The 18,786-nt window shown below is 31.8% G+C and overlaps 1 protein-coding gene across 5 annotated transcripts in view; it reads left to right on the top strand.

Annotated features, from left to right (window-relative positions):
- LOC146527078 (basement membrane-specific heparan sulfate proteoglycan core protein-like) overlaps positions 1 to 18,786 on the top strand; it is a 127,616-nt gene that overhangs the window by 24,178 nt on the left and 84,652 nt on the right. For all 5 annotated transcript variants that reach the window (XR_014879299.1, XR_014879300.1, XM_085206305.1 and 2 more), the window contains exons 2-10: positions 12,501 to 12,615; positions 13,068 to 13,125; positions 13,469 to 13,545; positions 14,525 to 14,687; positions 15,078 to 15,250; positions 15,554 to 15,688; positions 15,853 to 15,975; positions 16,070 to 16,144; positions 17,355 to 17,462. Coding sequence is in view for 3 of the 5 variants with exons in the window: in XM_085206305.1 (XP_085062431.1) it covers positions 12,501 to 12,615; positions 13,068 to 13,125; positions 13,469 to 13,545; positions 14,525 to 14,687; positions 15,078 to 15,250; positions 15,554 to 15,688; positions 15,853 to 15,975; positions 16,070 to 16,144; positions 17,355 to 17,462 (1,027 nt within the window). In the remaining 2 variants the exon portion in view is untranslated. The remainder of the gene's footprint in view (positions 1 to 12,500; positions 12,616 to 13,067; positions 13,126 to 13,468; positions 13,546 to 14,524; positions 14,688 to 15,077; positions 15,251 to 15,553; positions 15,689 to 15,852; positions 15,976 to 16,069; positions 16,145 to 17,354; positions 17,463 to 18,786) is intronic.

The following is an 18,786-nucleotide window of genomic DNA, read 5'->3' on the forward strand; positions in this document are numbered from 1 at the left end:
ATCGCATACACCCCGATCCTCATTTGGTTGAGATTTAGTCGGTTGTATGTATTAGTTCCCATAAAAAAATGTTGAAAATAAATACCATATTATCTTGTTATGAGGGAAAATAATATTTACTTATAAAATTTAGTTTTCTTTCTTTATAATTTAAAGTTAATAAATACGCTTTTACATTAAACACTAAATAAACAATAAAAAACAGTAGTGAAAACCAAGGCAATAAATGATTTTAACTTTATTAATTTTATCTTAAGCAAATAGAGCTTACGAGCGGGAGTAATATGATCGACGGAAAGAAGGGCCCTAATTTTGAAACTGAGTTAGGGTTGCATCTAATATTGATGTTTTCATCAAAATAATTAAATATTGAAACCGTAGTGGCGCATTGGCACAAACTGTAAACACGACAGTTGTGGATTCGATTCCCACTCGGTGAAATAAATTATTATGTATTCATATTTTCATTTCTTGTTTCTGATAATAAGGCAAAGCGCGGCGTTGAGTTCCTTCATACGACACGGAAAGTGGGGAACGGAGTGTTTTAACACTAGATTCCCTCTGCTTACCCTGCCGTGTGCGGGCTACGGCGTGAAGCTGGATATGACTAAATATGTTAACATTAATAAATGTATTCAATTGACGTAATACACGAGCGTGCATGTCAAATGAATCTACATATATTTCTGCAAACACGACTATATTGAATCTCATCTGTGATTTAATTTTGTACGTATTTTTATAATAAACAATACGTTATAAGAAAAACAGTTTACTTTTCATATATTAATATTTTTTTTATATATTACTGTTACAAATTATTATAATATTAAAATGTCATGGTATATAACTAAATGTGGAAGAATTACGTTATTTACAATTTGCTTAATGTACTTATTAATTATTTTTTTCTTGGAACTTGAATTTCTGGCAGTGTGTATGTATATTACATATTTATGTTACTTTCAAATACTGAAAAGTCTTATTAGCCAAGAAATCGTCACTAAATGCCTTGTGGTTGAACTCCGCTACTCCCGCTACAACAGGCAATGCCTCAAAAATTCGGTGGAAAATGTGGAACGGAGTGCCTTAACACTATAACTTAACTAAAATAAGCTTAATATAATGTCGGGCACATGTACACGAATTCCGTAATATAGAAGCTTACCACATTTATGAGCTTTTTCTTTGTTCAATAAGCATATATGAAAAGTTACATTGCTAGATTTTCTTATATATTATTTTTAAGTTTTTTAAGTTGAGTTGAGTGGTTTCCTCGAGTCGGGATTGAACCCACACCTGTCGCGTTTACATTCACTCACTTATGCCCCTTCCCCACGACTAGCCTCTTCTAATTATATTAATCTTACAAAAAAACTAACTTTTTCTTGTTTGACAGCCCTCTGAAAAGCAAGCATAACTAACCTAATTTTGAGTCCATTACACTTGGTGTACGGGAAGTTCGTACCAGACAGATTCGATACATACGACTATATTGATATTTACTTTTAGGACCTTGAATCTTAATGATTTTTATTATTCTATAAAAGATTTTTTGATACTTTAACTAGAATTTATATATAGATAATACCTATTCGGATATTTTGTCTCTTTTAGTCCCTCTACCTTAATATTGATAAAATTAGAAAAAGAAAAACATTACAATCATATTTTTCTTTCAATTAAACAAAAATGAATAATTGGCACAGAAAACTTTCAAAAATCCTACTCACATTTTATTTTTTTATTCTAAGTAAAAATAGAAGTTTTACATAAAATGTTAGCGTTGTTGATACAGTGACATATATGTAACCCACGCGCTACCTATCTCAATAAAGACGTATCACCGATACTACCTACGTGACCGCTTACGTCACATTCCAGTAAAGCCTACAATATCTTAAAATATATGTAGGAGGCCGTGGCGGCGCAGGGGCGTGTGTTCGATTCCCTCTCCACGGGGAAATGAAATATTTAATATTTTCATTTATTCGTTGCGGAGAGCGGAGTGTCTTAACACTAGGCACACTCTGCCTACCGTGCTACACGCGGGATACAAAGAAACAATTTTCATTATGGGAATCCATAATGTTTGCCATATATATTTATATATAATTTATTTTTTTTATTTTTTCATATTATGAAAAGACAACATATTGTTACAATATGTTGTTTTTTTTTACATATTTTTAATATTTATGTACTTATGTAATATTTGAAATTAACCTTTACGATATGGTTTCGAAATAAAGGGTGAAGGGATCGGTGATTTGATGGTTATAGATAGAAATAATTGGAGTGAAGCTTAAATTTTTTATACTGTACTTACAAATTATGTTATAAAAGAACACTTATAATTCACCTTGTTCCATTACTTTCACGTTTGATTACAGTTAATATTTTAAAGGACCGTGGTAGAGTACTATCTTTATACAAATAACATTTATTGAAAAATTACTGATATACCCATACATATGCTATCTAATGGAAAAATAATTATATAAATTGAAGTACTCAGTAAGAAGAAATGCTAGTTTAAACATAAACACAGATTTTTTCGTCTTTTAATTAGATGTAGTGGCACAAGTGTTTTACTGTAAACATAACGGATGTCGGTTCGATTCCCACTTGGAGAAAGAATTATTTAATACTTTCATTTTCTCGCTCTGGCGACAAGGCAAAGCGCTGTAGAGCTCTGCGACTCAACAGTAGCAGAGACTTTCCTCACACTTGAAACCTATCATGATATATGCGGGATACACCGTGAAAGTAAAAACCAAAAAAAGCATTGTATACTTATTATACCTTTCTTATTTCATCATATACTTATTTATTATTATTATATATTTCAAATTTCTTATTATATTTCAAATTGTGTGTATCATTCCAAAGATCCACTTCACGCTGTATCCCGCACACAGCAGGGTAGGCAGAGGGAACCTAGTGTTAAAACACTCCGTTCCCCACGTCCTGCCGAATTCTGGAGGCATTAGGTGTTAAGTAGGGGAACTGAATGCCACCAGAGCGAAGTAATGGAAATATAAATAAATATTTCGTCTCTTCGAGTAGAACAGTGTCAGAACTCGCCAATATAGATAGATATGCGTCCATATTAATCTTTCATTATATTGAAATAATTTGAAGCGTAAATAATAGATCGAGTTGCTACACTAGAATTTGCCGAGCAAACATATTGTATGAGACTCACAATACGGGCCGTTTGTGTTCCGTATATTGGCGTTGTTATTATGGAAATTTATAATTTAGTCTAATCGACAATATTAAATGTAACGTATATATTTTTTTGTTATATTTTTAGATATAGTGTGTGCTTAAATGGGAACCTAATTGAATTTCTGGAACATATAATATGAGGCCAGTCATGGCGCAGGGGCACAAGCGTGTGATTGTAAACGCGACGGGTAGTGGGTTCGATTCCCATTCGAGGCAATGAAATATTTAACACGCGTGAGTTTCGTGACACAACACGCACTGCCTCCAGGAATCGGAAACTATTTGCTAATAAATCATTTAAATAGAAAAAAATATATAATAGTATATATAATAGTATAATATAAATAGAAAAGTAAGCTATATATTGAAAATATTTCATATAGACATGATATTTGCAATAAACCATAATTGATTTAAATTTTTCAATTTAACGCAAAGGGTTATTATAACTCGAATTACATAGTTATATTTGGTAGTATTTTGGCAAACAAAAGAATAAAGGATTGTTTAATTCCAAGTAATACATGAACTTTCCCATGCAGTATTTCAAAATGTGTGTATAATAATTTCATGGAGATTATTAATTTTCAACAAGCATTTAAAATACAAGAGGCCGTCGTATCGCAGGGGCTCAAGTTTGTGATTGTAACGCGGCCAATGTGGATTCGATCTCTACTCGGGGGAATGATATTTCATTTCTTCTCTGGCACGAAGGCCGCCGTACTTAACGCTGTACATATAGTACGGCGTTAAGTTCAGCTAATCAACACGCAATGCTTCGAAAAAAATCCCTAAGGTTCCCTCTGCTATATTCAGGATACAGCATAAAGCTGATTTTATTTAAAATACAAACAATTGAAAATCAAAGAATATAATAATCTTTGAAATAATTAAATCTTACAAAACATTTACATATAATTCTGACTTATCTTACTTTATCTATCTTTCACTAATTGAGAAAACAATTTGAGGCGCGCCTTCATTAAAGTAGGTATTAATGAACACAATCTGCTCAACCCCTGCCTCTAAGGTATTCTCCCTCGGCACTTCCGTCGTTCTTCCCATACATTAAGCTTCATAATACAGTGAACTGGTTATAATTTGTTCACATGATATACTCGAAAACTTATCAAAATAAGAATAAAAGTGGCAATTTAATTGAATTATTTCTGTATACCGGAATACAGTAAATAAATATAGTAAATAATACAGTAAATAAATAAATCTTTAAACTTTTCTTTATACTTGTTTAGCCTAGGTTTGTATTTGAAACTTGTGTTTACTTAAGCTAAGTTGTTTGTAAAACTCAATAAAGTTTTTATTTTATTTATTTATTTATATGAGACTAGAATACATAGGCAATTTTAGTCCCGGTAATACAAATTGTTCAATTTTTAACTAAGTATTTTTTTTTATATTGAATAGGCTTGCGTTTAACCGCATCAAGTCTGATGAGCGATTTCTTTGTTATGAACTATAAATAATAAATTTAAAAAAATATTATAAAACTTATTTTAGCTTAGAGTAAGAAAAGGGTGGTGGCTACCCGCCCATTGCTTAGAAACGTTAATGACTTTAATATAGTATAATTGTTTTCTTGAATAAGTGTCAAAAATTTTAGTTTTATATTATTATTAAAAGTGAATGATGGTGATTCTGTAATTATTTCTTTATAATAATTGCATTCAGATACACATATATCCATACATCTATAAAACAGAATTATTGAAATTTGATTATTTTCACGAGTACTGACGAGTGCAGAATTTTTTATATAAACTGTTTTCCTTTTGAATTTACCCCGTAGCTTATTGGACCCGATTAAATGCATTACATTACGAATATTTATTCATCACAGTATATTGTACTATTCATAAAAATAAATATATCTTTAAAAATAATATTTAAAAACCAAAATATTTATTTACCCTCTGCCTCTGTATTCCGCACAGAGGCAGAGGGAACCTGGGTTTCTAGTGTTAAGACCCTTCTTTCCGCCGAATTATTTTAATTCCCACGAGTGGGAATCGAATCCATAACAGTACAGTCACACGTTTGTGCTCTTGCACCACGACTGGCCTGAACTGGCAAAATATTTATATGAGAAATGTATTTATTCTTTACCTACTATTTATTAAATATTATACATTTATATTAAAGTAGCTTTTAAAAATAAAAGCTCTGATTCCAACAACGTAATAACATTTTTACATAACATATTTTTTCCCATATTCGTTGTAATGATTGTTTATGAAAAACAGTCGATTCTATATTTTTTTTCTTGTAAAATTGAGGTAAACATCTTGTGACGTAAAGTAGCCTTCATTGTAAGTCTTATATTATTAAAATAAAATATAAGTTTTGCATGCTGAGATTTTGCCATGTAAATTATTATACTGTAAATTATTTTGCTGTACTTTAACTTTGAACAGAAATGTTAGTATAATATAATATTATGTGTTTTTTTTTATTTTTCGGGGTAATTTTTTTGATAGTAAAATTTCTGAGGTGGGCACCAGCCTACTCTGGGGTGGGCACGGATCCCCCTCATCCTCCCTATCCCTACGCCCATGAACACATCATTGAAATATTTAAAACATTACAAATGAAAATTCTCTATAACTGAATGGGATCGATAAAAATTTTCATAAACAGTCAAATTTAAACCAAACAGCGTCTGCTAGTTAACCTATTTTATTTGCATCTCAATTACCTCGCTAATTGTAATATATTACCATATATTACATACGATTGGAGATAATAATGCATATAATAAATATGTTAAAAAAGGCGTATGAGCGTTTTAGTATTTCAGTATGAGAATATTCTATTTCCACATACCATTATTTACTCTGTAGATGTAGCCAAGGCGGGATTCTTTCCCACCCTTTAGCTTTGTGACGCTTCCAGACGGATTAAGGTAAACGTGGAGGCTCGCTCGTTTGTTTGCGCTAACGAAACCAGAACGCTTTCCTCTTCTTTTCATTTCAATACCATAGTTTTAACGAATATTATTAATGTGCAGTTCTTGACTTGACTTTGACTGTTTACTAGACTAGGTTTATAGAATATTTAAAATTTTGGAAAATAGATGGAATGGAATGGATTTTAAAAGAAAATGGAAATATTAAATATTAAATTTCCTCGAGTGGGAATCGAATCCACAATCTGTCGCGTTTATAGTCTGAGCCACTGGCCTCAAGATTAACGATAAATTTAATTTGTTAAAAAATTTTTTGGCTCTACTTTGGGTAATCACTCACATAAATGATTTAAGTAACGGCCGATACGAAATGTTTTGAAATTCAGTGGCACATGATTAATGAAAAATGTGTTTCTTAATATAATACTAGTATGTGGGAGATGGTTGACTTTTGTATAAACTACTTTAAATGTAATATATACATTTAAAATAGTCGAATTACTCAGTGTTAACTGTAAGTAGACTTAGGCAGACCCTGGCAACAGACCGAATTAATGTCAGGAGGAAGAAGGAGAACTGTAAATAGACTTCTTAATATTCACTATCACCACTACAACGGGATTTTAACAAATGTGCTAAATTTTATGTATGTAGATTAAATGGAATCTCTAAAAGGAGAATTAGCAGACCAAAACGAAGATGGCGAGATGAACTGGACCATTACAAGCCTGACGGTACTCAATAGCGCGAAATAGACTAGAGTGGAAGAAGTGGAGGGAGCCTTTGCCCAACAATGGGACAGTATAGGCTAGGGAAAAAAAGATTAAATGGTTGACGATTTATGAAGGGATTGAAATGGTTCATGTAAAGTACACATTGAACGTTTCGACCTTTTTACTGCTAGTATAAACTTACTTTATTAAGACATTTCAAAATTGTCAACCCGAAGACGTGTATATTATGTGGCTAAGCATTTTAATGTTTGTTTTACGTTCTCATGGTCACTGGCATGGCAGTTATCTGTTATTTATATTGGCGATTAACGAATATTTGTCAAGTGAATATCTGTATGTACGAGTACGAGTATAGCTGTATATTACATATATGTAAGCAGGATGTGTCGATGATTCTTTTTCGGTTTTTATTGACATTAGCTTAAAATTTATAAAAATATCAAAAATATTTATTTAGATAAAATGCGATATGATATTTTCATAATGAAGACTCTATTTAATGTTTATTTTTTGTACTACGAAAAATATGTTACATATGCTGGTTTCTTTTTTACCGATATTTAACTCCAACAAAACATAAAGAGTTTGGGGTCGACAGTGTCGATATATTCTGTTTGTTTCTGAATGACTTGACGACGCAACTGGAACACGGCTGATGTTAGCTTAGGCTTAGGCTGATGGGTGTATGGGCTTGTTTTTTTTTATCCCGGAGTAAAAATCGAAGTAATAATTTGGGATTTATTCAATTGATCGAAATAAGTAATAGAGATATATCTAAAAGTTAACATGACTAACATAATTGATACTGTGGGATTATTGGATAAAAGATTATATTAACTAGTAAACAAATTCAGTCATATAAAAAAGTATTACTCGTTGTGGGTTTTTTAGTATTTACGGATTTATAGTATTTACGGATTTTTTTTGTTTATTGTATAATTAATGTTATATTGTATAAATAAAAAAAAATCCGTAAATACTATAAAATTGTTGACAAATGTAACAAAAGTCAAACGCCAGACGCCGGCGGTGCCCGGACACCCGCTATTATCTTGCTTGTCGCGTCCTCCACACTCGTCTGCGGATCATGTTGGACTAAGTAAAATTGCAAAGAAATCCCTCTTCCTATCCTCCCCCTCCCTAATTGCGGCTTGAGGGTCGATTTATTTGCGAATCGCACGACGTTGTATGCGGCTAATGAGGCCTTTTATTTGCTCTTGCTTTGAGCTTTGTTACATGATACTAGCCAAGCCTATGAAAAGGATTGATGATTGCGACCGCTTTTTTTTAACTGGCGTTTGATTTGTTTATATGTTGCGGAAAATGTATTTTTTTATATATAAGAGAAATGTAATATGTATGTAAGGTTCGATTCCCACTCGAGGTAAATAAATATTTAATATATATATTTCCATTTTCTCCATTCTGGTCTCAAGGCAAAGCGCGACGTTAAAATCCGCCACTCAACACGCAGTGCCTTCTGAATTCGGTGGAAAATGGTGAACGAAGTGTTTTCATTAGTTTCCTTCTGCCTACTTATGTTACGTTATTCCATTTTTAACCGACTTCTGTAAGAAAAGGAGGTTATCAATTCGACTGTATGTTTTTTTCATATTTCATATAAATATAGTATTCGGTATTGTTTTGGGATTAGCAATTCTTTAGTTTAAAATGAAAAGATATATTTTAAGAAAGGAATTTAAGATATCCACCGTTTTGGTCGACGCTACATCGATGCGCTATAAATTTTATTTAAAAAATGTATTCCCGGTATTTTGCGATCAGATAAAACGAGACCTTGAAGCAAAGGAATAATAAATTTGATTCCCTATCTTTAAAATAAGAAGGAAAAAATCCAAAATTTATAAACGATTTTATTGTGCTTATAATTTATATACCTGTAAGTCAAGTAACTTACAGGTATATAAATTATAAGGCGCGGCTACGCCTGCTTGAACTAAAAGAATATTTAATAAATATATTTATGAAATTATTTTCAGCTTTCAATAGAATTAGTGAGAAAATATAAGCTTAAATAATCAAAAAGAAATATAAGTAGAGATATATTATTAGTTAAAATATCTGAGTTATTGAAATTAACCAACAAAAGAAGTAAAAGTAACTAAAGGATATTCTTAATATTAGAAAAAGTACCTAAAGGTTTCCGTGCGTGCGTACATAGTTATCGACTCTATGAAATAACTAAATATTTTTCTATAATTTTTGCGAGCAATATCAAATAAAATAAGAAGAGAACCAAAGTGTAGTTTAAATGAAAAATCTGAGCAGACTATTCAACAGTAAATTTTATATGTTTAGGCTCAAGTAAACGTTTAAATAAGTTTATACTGAGTTGTTTGATTACTCTTTTTTATTGAACAGGGAAATATACTTGATTACCAACTAATACACAGATAAAAGAAAATTACATTTTATTTTATTACGCCCGCTTTCGGTTAAGCTAGTTATTTATCTTTTAAAAAAAAAGCTTTACATTGTATCCCCTACACAGCAGGGTAGACAGAGCCGCCGAAATCTGGAGGCATTGCGTGTTGAGTGGCAGAGCTTAACGCCGCGCTTTGCCTTTAAATTATCCCTTCCTCGAGTGGGGATCGAACCCACAATCGTCGCGTTACAGTCACACTCTTGTGCCACTGTGGCCCACGACGGCTTCTAATCCTTCCTTCGGTTAATAATGTTACTATTTTTATATTTAGGCGCACTAAGGTTTGGAGTTTTATATAATTACTAGTGGACCCGGACGCGGCTACGCCTGCTTCAACTATAAGAATATTTATTAAATATATTCATGAAATTATTTTCAATTCTCAATAGAATTAGTAAGAAAATATAAGCTCAAATAATCAAAAAGAATAATAAGTAGATACACATTATAAAAAAAAATTATCTGAGTTATTGAAATGAACTAACAAAAGGATTAAAAGTAACTAAAGGATAGGTATTCTTAATATTAGAAAAAGTACCTAAAGTTTTCCGTACGTGCGTACATAGATATCGACTCTACGAAATAACTAAACATTTCTCTCTATTAAGTAGGATAATTTTAGCGGGCAATATCAAATAAAATAAGAAGAGAATCAAAGTGTATTTTAAATTAATTATAAACAACAAATAAAGTTCGAAAATGTATGAAAATTTATAAAACCGTCAACGTCATCTGCCCGTTCGCGTCGGTCATATTGTGCCGCCCGCTAGGTGGCTAGGTCATTTGGAATCAGTGACATCTCCTTAATTATTTATTAGTATGTTATACAGTAAACTATAATTTCAATCTAGATAAAATGTTATTGTAAGATAAAAAGATGGTGGTGGTGGAAAGGTGTAAGATAAAAAAATTATATTTATTTTCATAAGGATGAATATCAAAACGTCGCGGTAGCGGTCGCGTAGCAACGACGGTTGTTATTAACATGGCAGAATAAATTGCATGTCAAATTAGAATGTACTTTAAAATATATTAGTATATATGTGTAATGTAATGTTATATAGCCTATAGCACTTCTGAAGAATGCAGCTTTCATACAAAACAAAAACAATGAAAATCGGACCAGTAGATCCAGAGATCTTAGCGTTCAAACAAACAAACAAACAAACAAACAAACAAACAAACAAACTCTTCCGCTTTATTATATTAGTATAGATTTATAACTTTTAATGCAATAGGCTACATATAACAGGTAGTTCGATTTTCACTTAAAAGTACCTCGTAGAAATTCCAACCACAAGAAGAAAACAAAAAAAACAAAAAAAATATATTTCAATATATATCTTTTTAAAGAGAAAAAATGTGTTTTAGATATAATATATTATATTCTTTCAATAAGTTAGTTTAAATAATTTTTGATTATCTATTACTTGGCGGTCCACTCTTGGGGTTGGAATAGGAACCCCGAAACAATTAATGATTGAATATTATTAAATTACCTTAAAATGAGAGAAATAACCAAATCAAATTAAGAAAGCAGCGTGAAATTTTCAGCGATAAAAATGAAATTATAAAAATACACACGTCGCGACGCTGACTCACAACTTCTTGGATATTATTATATAAGTTTAAGAATTTTATTAAAGTTAATATTTAAAAGATTTACTATTTTTTGCTTATCAGTGTTTTTGTTGCTGTTGTTTTTTTTTATTAAAATTTTAATAGTATAAAAAACATGGATTAAGACCCCATATGAATTTAGATGAATGTGATGATGATAATGATTTGGATATATATTTTGTTGATGATTTATTGGAATATATTATAAGCTACGAATGATTCTTAAACATACAAGTCAAATTTCTACACCCAAATTACATAGTTGTTTTCATTAGGTTAATTCACAAGCGAGTAGCAACTACCAGGCGCGCTTCAACTATGTATATATAGATACCCATAGTTTGTCATCTCCAGAAAATAGATTAGAGTTTCATTTTATTTGGATTTCAGTCCGATAAGAAGGTCAAATGCCTTATTCAAGGCAAGGGGGCCGTCAAATCGAAATCGTTACTGGGCGGGGCGGAACGTGCGCAGACCAATCCCAAACACCAATAAGTATCTACCTATTCTTGGAGACATCCCAAAAACCTCCTTCTAATAATAATTGTATATAGTTAGTACATTATTCACAAGTTATGATAAAGTTATTATTATTTGTTTATTGACAAGATTAAAAGAAACGTAACATTAGTCGGTAGATCTATGACAAGTAGATGCTCTACAAAGAAAATACATTTTAGCTTTTTGCTTCAATTATTATTTTAAGTAGGTTTATATTAATAATATAAAGAATTCAGAAGTGTATTCTGAGGACTATGACATCCAAATCTATTAGTTTCCCTACAGCACACTTAATAACTATCCAAGTGTTTCTTCTTTATTCTCTTTTACGAAAACATAGACACATCTCTTGTAATAGAGACCAGTCGTGGCACAGGTGCTCAAACATGCGATTGTTCACGCAACAGGTCGTGGGTTCGACTCTCACACTATGAAAAATTATTAATATTTTCATTTCTTCTTCATTATTTATTTCTGGTAACACGCGTTACACAGTGGGACGGAAGTTTCTCAATGGGAACGGAGTGTCATAACACTAGGTTCTAGTGTAAAGCAAAAATAAAAAAAACCACCTTTTAATGGCCAGTTCAAATATAACAAACATACATTTGGTCAAATCTTCAAAACTAAGTCAAGTCGTCTTTTCAAAATAACTATGTTATTTCATGCCTCCCATACTGTAAATAAACAAAGGTACATCTTCTAACGTTTCAATTAATGTAAAATTAGGTTATGAAAAATAATTTACGGTAAGAAAAAAAAAGAAGATTTTTAGACCACCTATCTAGATTTTAGTTGTTTGAATAATAAAAATTTCAACCAAATGAAGAAAATAAGAAAAAGCGACTAATTTACTTACAACTGATGAAACGACGCTTGAGGCGGATCTTTAAAACTGTTGCATAGTTTTATATTAATGTCGTTAATATCGAAATAAGTCGTACTAAAATTTAAAATAAATAAATATTATATTGTTATTATAAATTTTCTTTTACATAATATATTTATGTAGGTGATATATCTTAAATTTTTATATTTCTAGGCAACACCAGCAGAGGACATCTATTGGGAAGGCGATAATGAATTTTTAGAGGTGGATGCTGGTGAGACCGGCTTCGGCCGGCATTTGCAGAGACTAAAGCGATTGGCGTTAGATAGTAAGTTAACTAATAATAACACACTAAAAGTTTAATAACACTCTTTCGTAAAAACAATTCTTGTTAGATATTACTGAAATAACATTATTAAAAACGGTTTATCACATTTTAAAAGAATTTATAATAAAAACACTGTTAATTTAGAGCTTAATAAGTGAAAATATTTCAGTTACAATTAACTGATTAGTATAACGAACACCAAATATCTTTGGTCTATGTTATATATTCATGTAGTTTCTGTATATTGACAAATGCCAATTTTTTAAAATATGCTTTCAACTTCCTTAACCCGGAACGGAGTGCTAACACTAGGTTCCCTCTCCCTATCTTGCTATATGCGGGATACGATGTGAACTGATTTATTTTTTTATTTCATTTAATTTAAACTTCCAATAAGTTTTTTCATGTATTTAGTAACTCTTGTACATGATCTTTTTTATGAAAAATTTCAGGTTTTTGGTCTACGCCATCACCTAACGAAGAAAATTTTACAGAAGATGACAACGAAATGTAAGTACCTATATAAATGTAAATATATTATAATTTATGGCCTCGAGTATAAGTATATACTGCATCTAGTAGGTTTAAGGAAACATAGTGTGAAAACATTTTGTACCCTACTTTCCTTTCAGTTTTCAAAATATTGCGTGTTGAATGGCGGAATGGCCAAGGAAATAAAAATATTGATTCCCCCGAATGGAAAATGAATATTATCCGACATTGCTTTTACATAAACGTCTAAATATTCTTAATACTGTAGCTGAACTAAAGAAATGTAGTTTTCTTATTTTTCTACTTTTTCTTGCTTTCATTTTCCCATTTTTTAATGTTTTGTTAACATTGACTTTTTCAGCGATAACGAAGACAATGATACTGAGTTTGTTGAAGGCTCAGGCGTGTCTGACGTACTGGAGCGGGAACCTAGAGAAAGTAAGCATTTAACCATACATATTAATATAGATTTAGAACTCCAGGTAAATTTATTATACATCAAATTTTATTTTTCAAATATGTATAGATAGGCAAGATTGTGTCCGGGTAAGTTAGAAAATGCAATTCACCGTGTGCTATATTATTCGAACCATTTCGAGCTAGTTCTGATCCCTTCACAATTCCTAAACTATTTGTCCGACTTGAATGAAATCTAGCATATTTCAAGCCTGTCTTATGAAATATGAAAAATTTCATCAATTTAGCTCCAAGTTCAAACTTTCCTTGATAGATTAATAAAATAAGTTTAAAAACTTGCAATGTTATAACTTACTAACTCACTCCTCCCTGACCTATCTATGGCCTCCGGGAGTTCCTCATGCTTGTTACGTGACCTTCCCCCAGTATTATTTAGTGCAGATGCAAGATGCAATTTTTTGCCACTAAACCAAAAAGGTATATTAACCTGATAGTGTGAGTCTAATACTCTAGCACTAACATGCAGAAATATAGTAAGTATAATATATATATAAAAGGAGTTGTCCTCATTAACTTGAAAGGGGAGAAATAGGGGTTGAAAGTTTGTATGGAAAAAAAAATTTACTCTGCACCGGTTTTTATATTTTTAATAATTCAGTGAACACGTATTTCATGGTTTACTAGAATTCACCCCAAAATTCAATGAGCAGGCGAAGCTGCGCGCGTCCGCTAGTCTGTTTATAAAAAAATATCAAATAAAATTTTGAACATTAACAACACCCCTTGTTAACAAAACTTGATACTGATATACATACGAAGCTATATTCAATATTGAGTTTTTGATTTTTCATTTCTTTCTATTAATACGTTTCATTTTTTTAAATATTAAGTTTAATTTAATTCATTTGAAATCTCCACTTTTATTTACGTTCTACTACCTCAAAAGATAAAAGAAAGTACTCTAGTAACTCTCACTCAAAGTGTCTATTTCCTATTACAGAGACAATTAGAGTAACGTTCGTAGTGATGGAACCCTATCAGCAGAAGTACTCTAACAGGGACTCGGCTGAGTTCAAGAACTTCAGCTCTTCTCTCGCGGATGCTGTTAATGCTGTGTACGCAAATGTGCCAGGCAGCCATCGTGCTAGCCTTGTCCGGATACAGTAAGTAAAATATTTTTTATCTGTTTTATCATGATGAGAATGTCAAAAAATAATTCATCACGACGAAGTCCCATTTCCTCTATTTTTCGAATTTGGTTCCACAGATTCCCATTTACTTTAGTAAATCGGTTCAGTACTTTCGGAGATTAGCGTGACCATATATACATACAGACAGACAGACAGACAAGAAATTCACAAAAAATATTTTTGCTTTCTATTATTCTTTTTAAGTGTCCCTCTATCCATTTCAGTCAAAAATACTAAATATACAGATAAAATAATTTTACTGTTTTATTATAAGTAGATGTTCAAAAAAACATGTCACGTTATATTTGTTCAGTAAAATATTTGAGTTTACCTTTATTGAGCTATTATTTCTATAATTTTCAGGTCTCGTCCCACTGATGAGTTCACTTGCAAGGTGACTTTAGAAATTGTAACGATGGGTTACGAAGACACTGATAGAATAGCAACCATACTGCACGATTACATTCGCAACAAGAGGATGCTGGGCACCGTCGCTGTCAACGACGAAGACTTCAGTGCAACTGTTATAGATCCAGGTAAACTATTTTATTATATTTAACAAGATTACTCCACTATTTATTAAGAAGGAAGAAATCAAGATCTACACGCTTATAGCGTATACTTAACCCGAATAGAATATTAAATTCTTTTATAAAATCAAATTGTACCAATATTGTTTTTTTAGTCTTAATTGTATTACATAGCACACGTGCAAATAAATACATCAGTATTTAAAATCCGCTAAATTTACACCGATTTTTCTAAAATTTGACGTGCCTATATATTGTTTAGATTTAAAAAAAAATTCTCCATTCTTCAAAGTGTATTTGTTATGTTAGCCTACAACGTTCCTCTGGACGCGTGCGCCGCTGACGAGTTCAAGTGCTTAGAGGACAGTAAGTGTATTCCCGTGTCCGAAAGGTGCGACCGTATCGAGAACTGCGCTGACGCTTCAGACGAATATGATTGTCCTGGTACTTTTCATTTATTTTTATTTTGCTAGTATTATTTATTTATTTTTTATTTATTATGATTTTTTTATTATGTAAGACAATTGAAAACGACAAAAATCTTTTTTTTTCTCATATTATGTGTTTATCATTTTGTTTATTTTCTTTTTATGTTATTTTTTCAAAAGCCCGTACTGAAAACAAAATTCTGCCTGGCCAAGATGAGGATGAAAATGAAAATTTTATACCTTATGCTACTACCACAATCCTGCCACAGGAACGAAGGGGCGACGATGATTATGACATACCAGGTATCGTCATGCTTAACAAATTTACTACCTTTGTTCCTTATGCTATTATTATTTTATATTCTTTTTTTTTATTTGTGTTATTATTTGACCTAAGGCCCGGACAACCAGTATCCTGATGGTGATTCTGAAACGCCTACTGGTAGCCCAGGAGAAATTCCAGAAGCACCGAGTAAGAACATATACTTTAAAAAGATATTTAACCTCACCAATAATATCTAACTATACTACTAACCGAATAAGCGTAGAGAAGCAAACAAAAATATGAATTAATAACCAACAGCAAATAGCCACATTGGTAGAAGATAGAAAACGTATGATAATTAACACAACCGTCAAACGTAAAAAAAATTATAGGTTTTTTAAAGGACAATATTTTTCTAGAACATTGTTTTTTATGTGTCCCATAAAGTTGAGCGCACAATGTAAGCGTAATTTAATATTTCTTGCACGCGTATACGCGTATATATAATATATTTTTTTTATTTTTTGTATATATAATATATATATATTTTTGAATCGGTAACCAACAAATTTGGGGTCATAGATTTTGCAATTTCTTTTAAATTGTCCGTAATAATTTCGATGTTCGAATCGTTATTACCTTCTCTATTTATTTTCCGCACGTAGAAATATAGGCGGGCGTTTAGTCAAGCAATAACATTTTCCCCTTTTTCCATTTAACCGACGTTAATTTCAATATTAAGATGCAATTTAATTCTTTTAAATGTCTTTTGCATCTTGAAAATTAACAACGAAGTAAACGTAGCTAGCTGTGAACTTAGCATATTTAAAATGTTTGTCGCATGGTGTCAAAAAAGGTACCTTTTTTTAGGTCACTGAAAAGAAGGACTTAAGGACTGGTGTCGCACTGTTACTAGAAAGAGTATTTATAAACATATATACAGTTTTATTGTTAAATTATGCCCATTACAAGTAATAATGAATAGATAGATGGGTTACAAGCCCAACGCTTAGATCGATCGTGCCTCTCTATAGTTTGTTTCTCGCTCTCGTACTAATACTTATGAAAATTTATATTTCCATTTCTTCGCTCTGGTCTCGAGGCAAAACGCGGCGTTGAGTTCTGCCACTCAACACGCAATGTCTCGAGAATTCGACTGCCTACTCTGTCTACCCTGTTGTGTGCGGGATACAGCTGAGTTTACAAGAGCAATAGATAAAGACAATGTTAGACAAGAAATGATAATTATTGTATCATATTAACCACTGCATCCTGTAAACTTATTAAGGCACGTCTGATGGCCATAAAATAAGAAACATAATAAAACTAAATTTCTTAAAACGTGCTTCTTACAAAGAGTACGTTTCTTATTTATTAATAATTTATTAATAAATAATGTTTTTCTTTTTGTTGACAGCATGTCCCGAAGGTGACATACGGTGTGACGAGACCCGTTGCATCTCTCCTAATAAGATGTGTGATCGCATTAGCGATTGCGACGATGGCTTCGACGAAAATGATTGTAGTGAGTGTTTATTTTTTCTTTATTTTCAATGCTCCTAAATGTTTTTAAGGCAAATATAGAAAAATGTCTGTGTCTGAAAAAAGTTTTTGCTAAGACACAATTTGGTATAGGTACTACCTATATTATTTATTATAGCTGATCTTTTAATTATTTCATGTCAAGTGCACCAGAGCTTTAATGGTTTTGTTAAGGTGTCATTTTTTTATTTTTTTTATAGTTTAATATATTGTATGGAGATTTTCCTTGAAATGTCTCGGTCTGCGAAATCACTTGTACTCTATACTTCACCCAGGCTTAATATATATTAATTGTGAACTACATATGTATGCATGCGTTTATTACTTGGCGGCAACATAACATTTTGTGACAAGAAGTGGAGAGCGATAGGGGAGAGGTTACCCACTACAAGGACTGAAAGATGAGAATGAAATTCCTATTAAGTAATGTTAAACGTTCTAGACATTGTGTCTTGAGTTACATACTGTGCTTTGATGAGCTGAAAAGGAGGAAGGGAGAAATAAATTATTTCGATCTAGAAATTCACAAGATGGCCAAGATCGCTTTTAAATATTATTTTATGTTAAGTTTTAACTAGTAGCTTCGGGGATAAGTTAACGTGCGCTAGTTTGAAAATAAATATATTAGGCCTTAAAGAGGTGCGCCTACGGTAACGTCGCCCTTTTCATACCCAATTCGTAAAGGTAGAACGCGATAATTGCTTTGCTCCCCTATTTTAAATATGTGATATCTTCTAAAATATCCATTATAAAAAAGATAAAAAAGTAGAACCATTTTAATAATATACTATAAAAGGTGATTTTGATATGCATGAAGTGCATACTGTATGCCAATATGTTTTTTACGCTGTATTACACACACAGCAGAGTAGACCGAGGGAACCTACTGTTAAAACACTCTTTTCAAGGGCGCAAACATGGGTTTGCGCCCTAACTCCGCATGCGATAGATCAAAATTTGATAGATGGTAGAACATTGTATACTTACCATGAAGAGGTCTTAAAAAAGTCTACATGACATATCTATTTCTATCTCCTAAGGACAATTTTTATCTTTACATATTGAAAGAAAATTATGGATTATTATTAAAGTTATTTTGAATGATATATTAGATATGTATGCTTATAGAATTAAATATGGCCAGTCGTGCTCGTGGCGCAGTGGCACAAGCGTGACTGTAAAAGTGACAGGTTATGGCTTCGATTCCCACTCGAGGAAATGTAATATTTAATATTTTCATTTCTCACGCGCAATGCCTCCAGGATTCGGTGGAAAGTGAGGAGTGGGGTGACCTAACTCTAAAATCG

The sequence above is a fragment of the Heliconius melpomene genome, chromosome 21 (assembly GCF_056956725.1).
Source record: "Heliconius melpomene rosina isolate 202511_hmr_F chromosome 21, ASM5695672v1, whole genome shotgun sequence".
Taxonomy (NCBI): Eukaryota; Metazoa; Arthropoda; class Insecta; order Lepidoptera; family Nymphalidae; genus Heliconius; species Heliconius melpomene.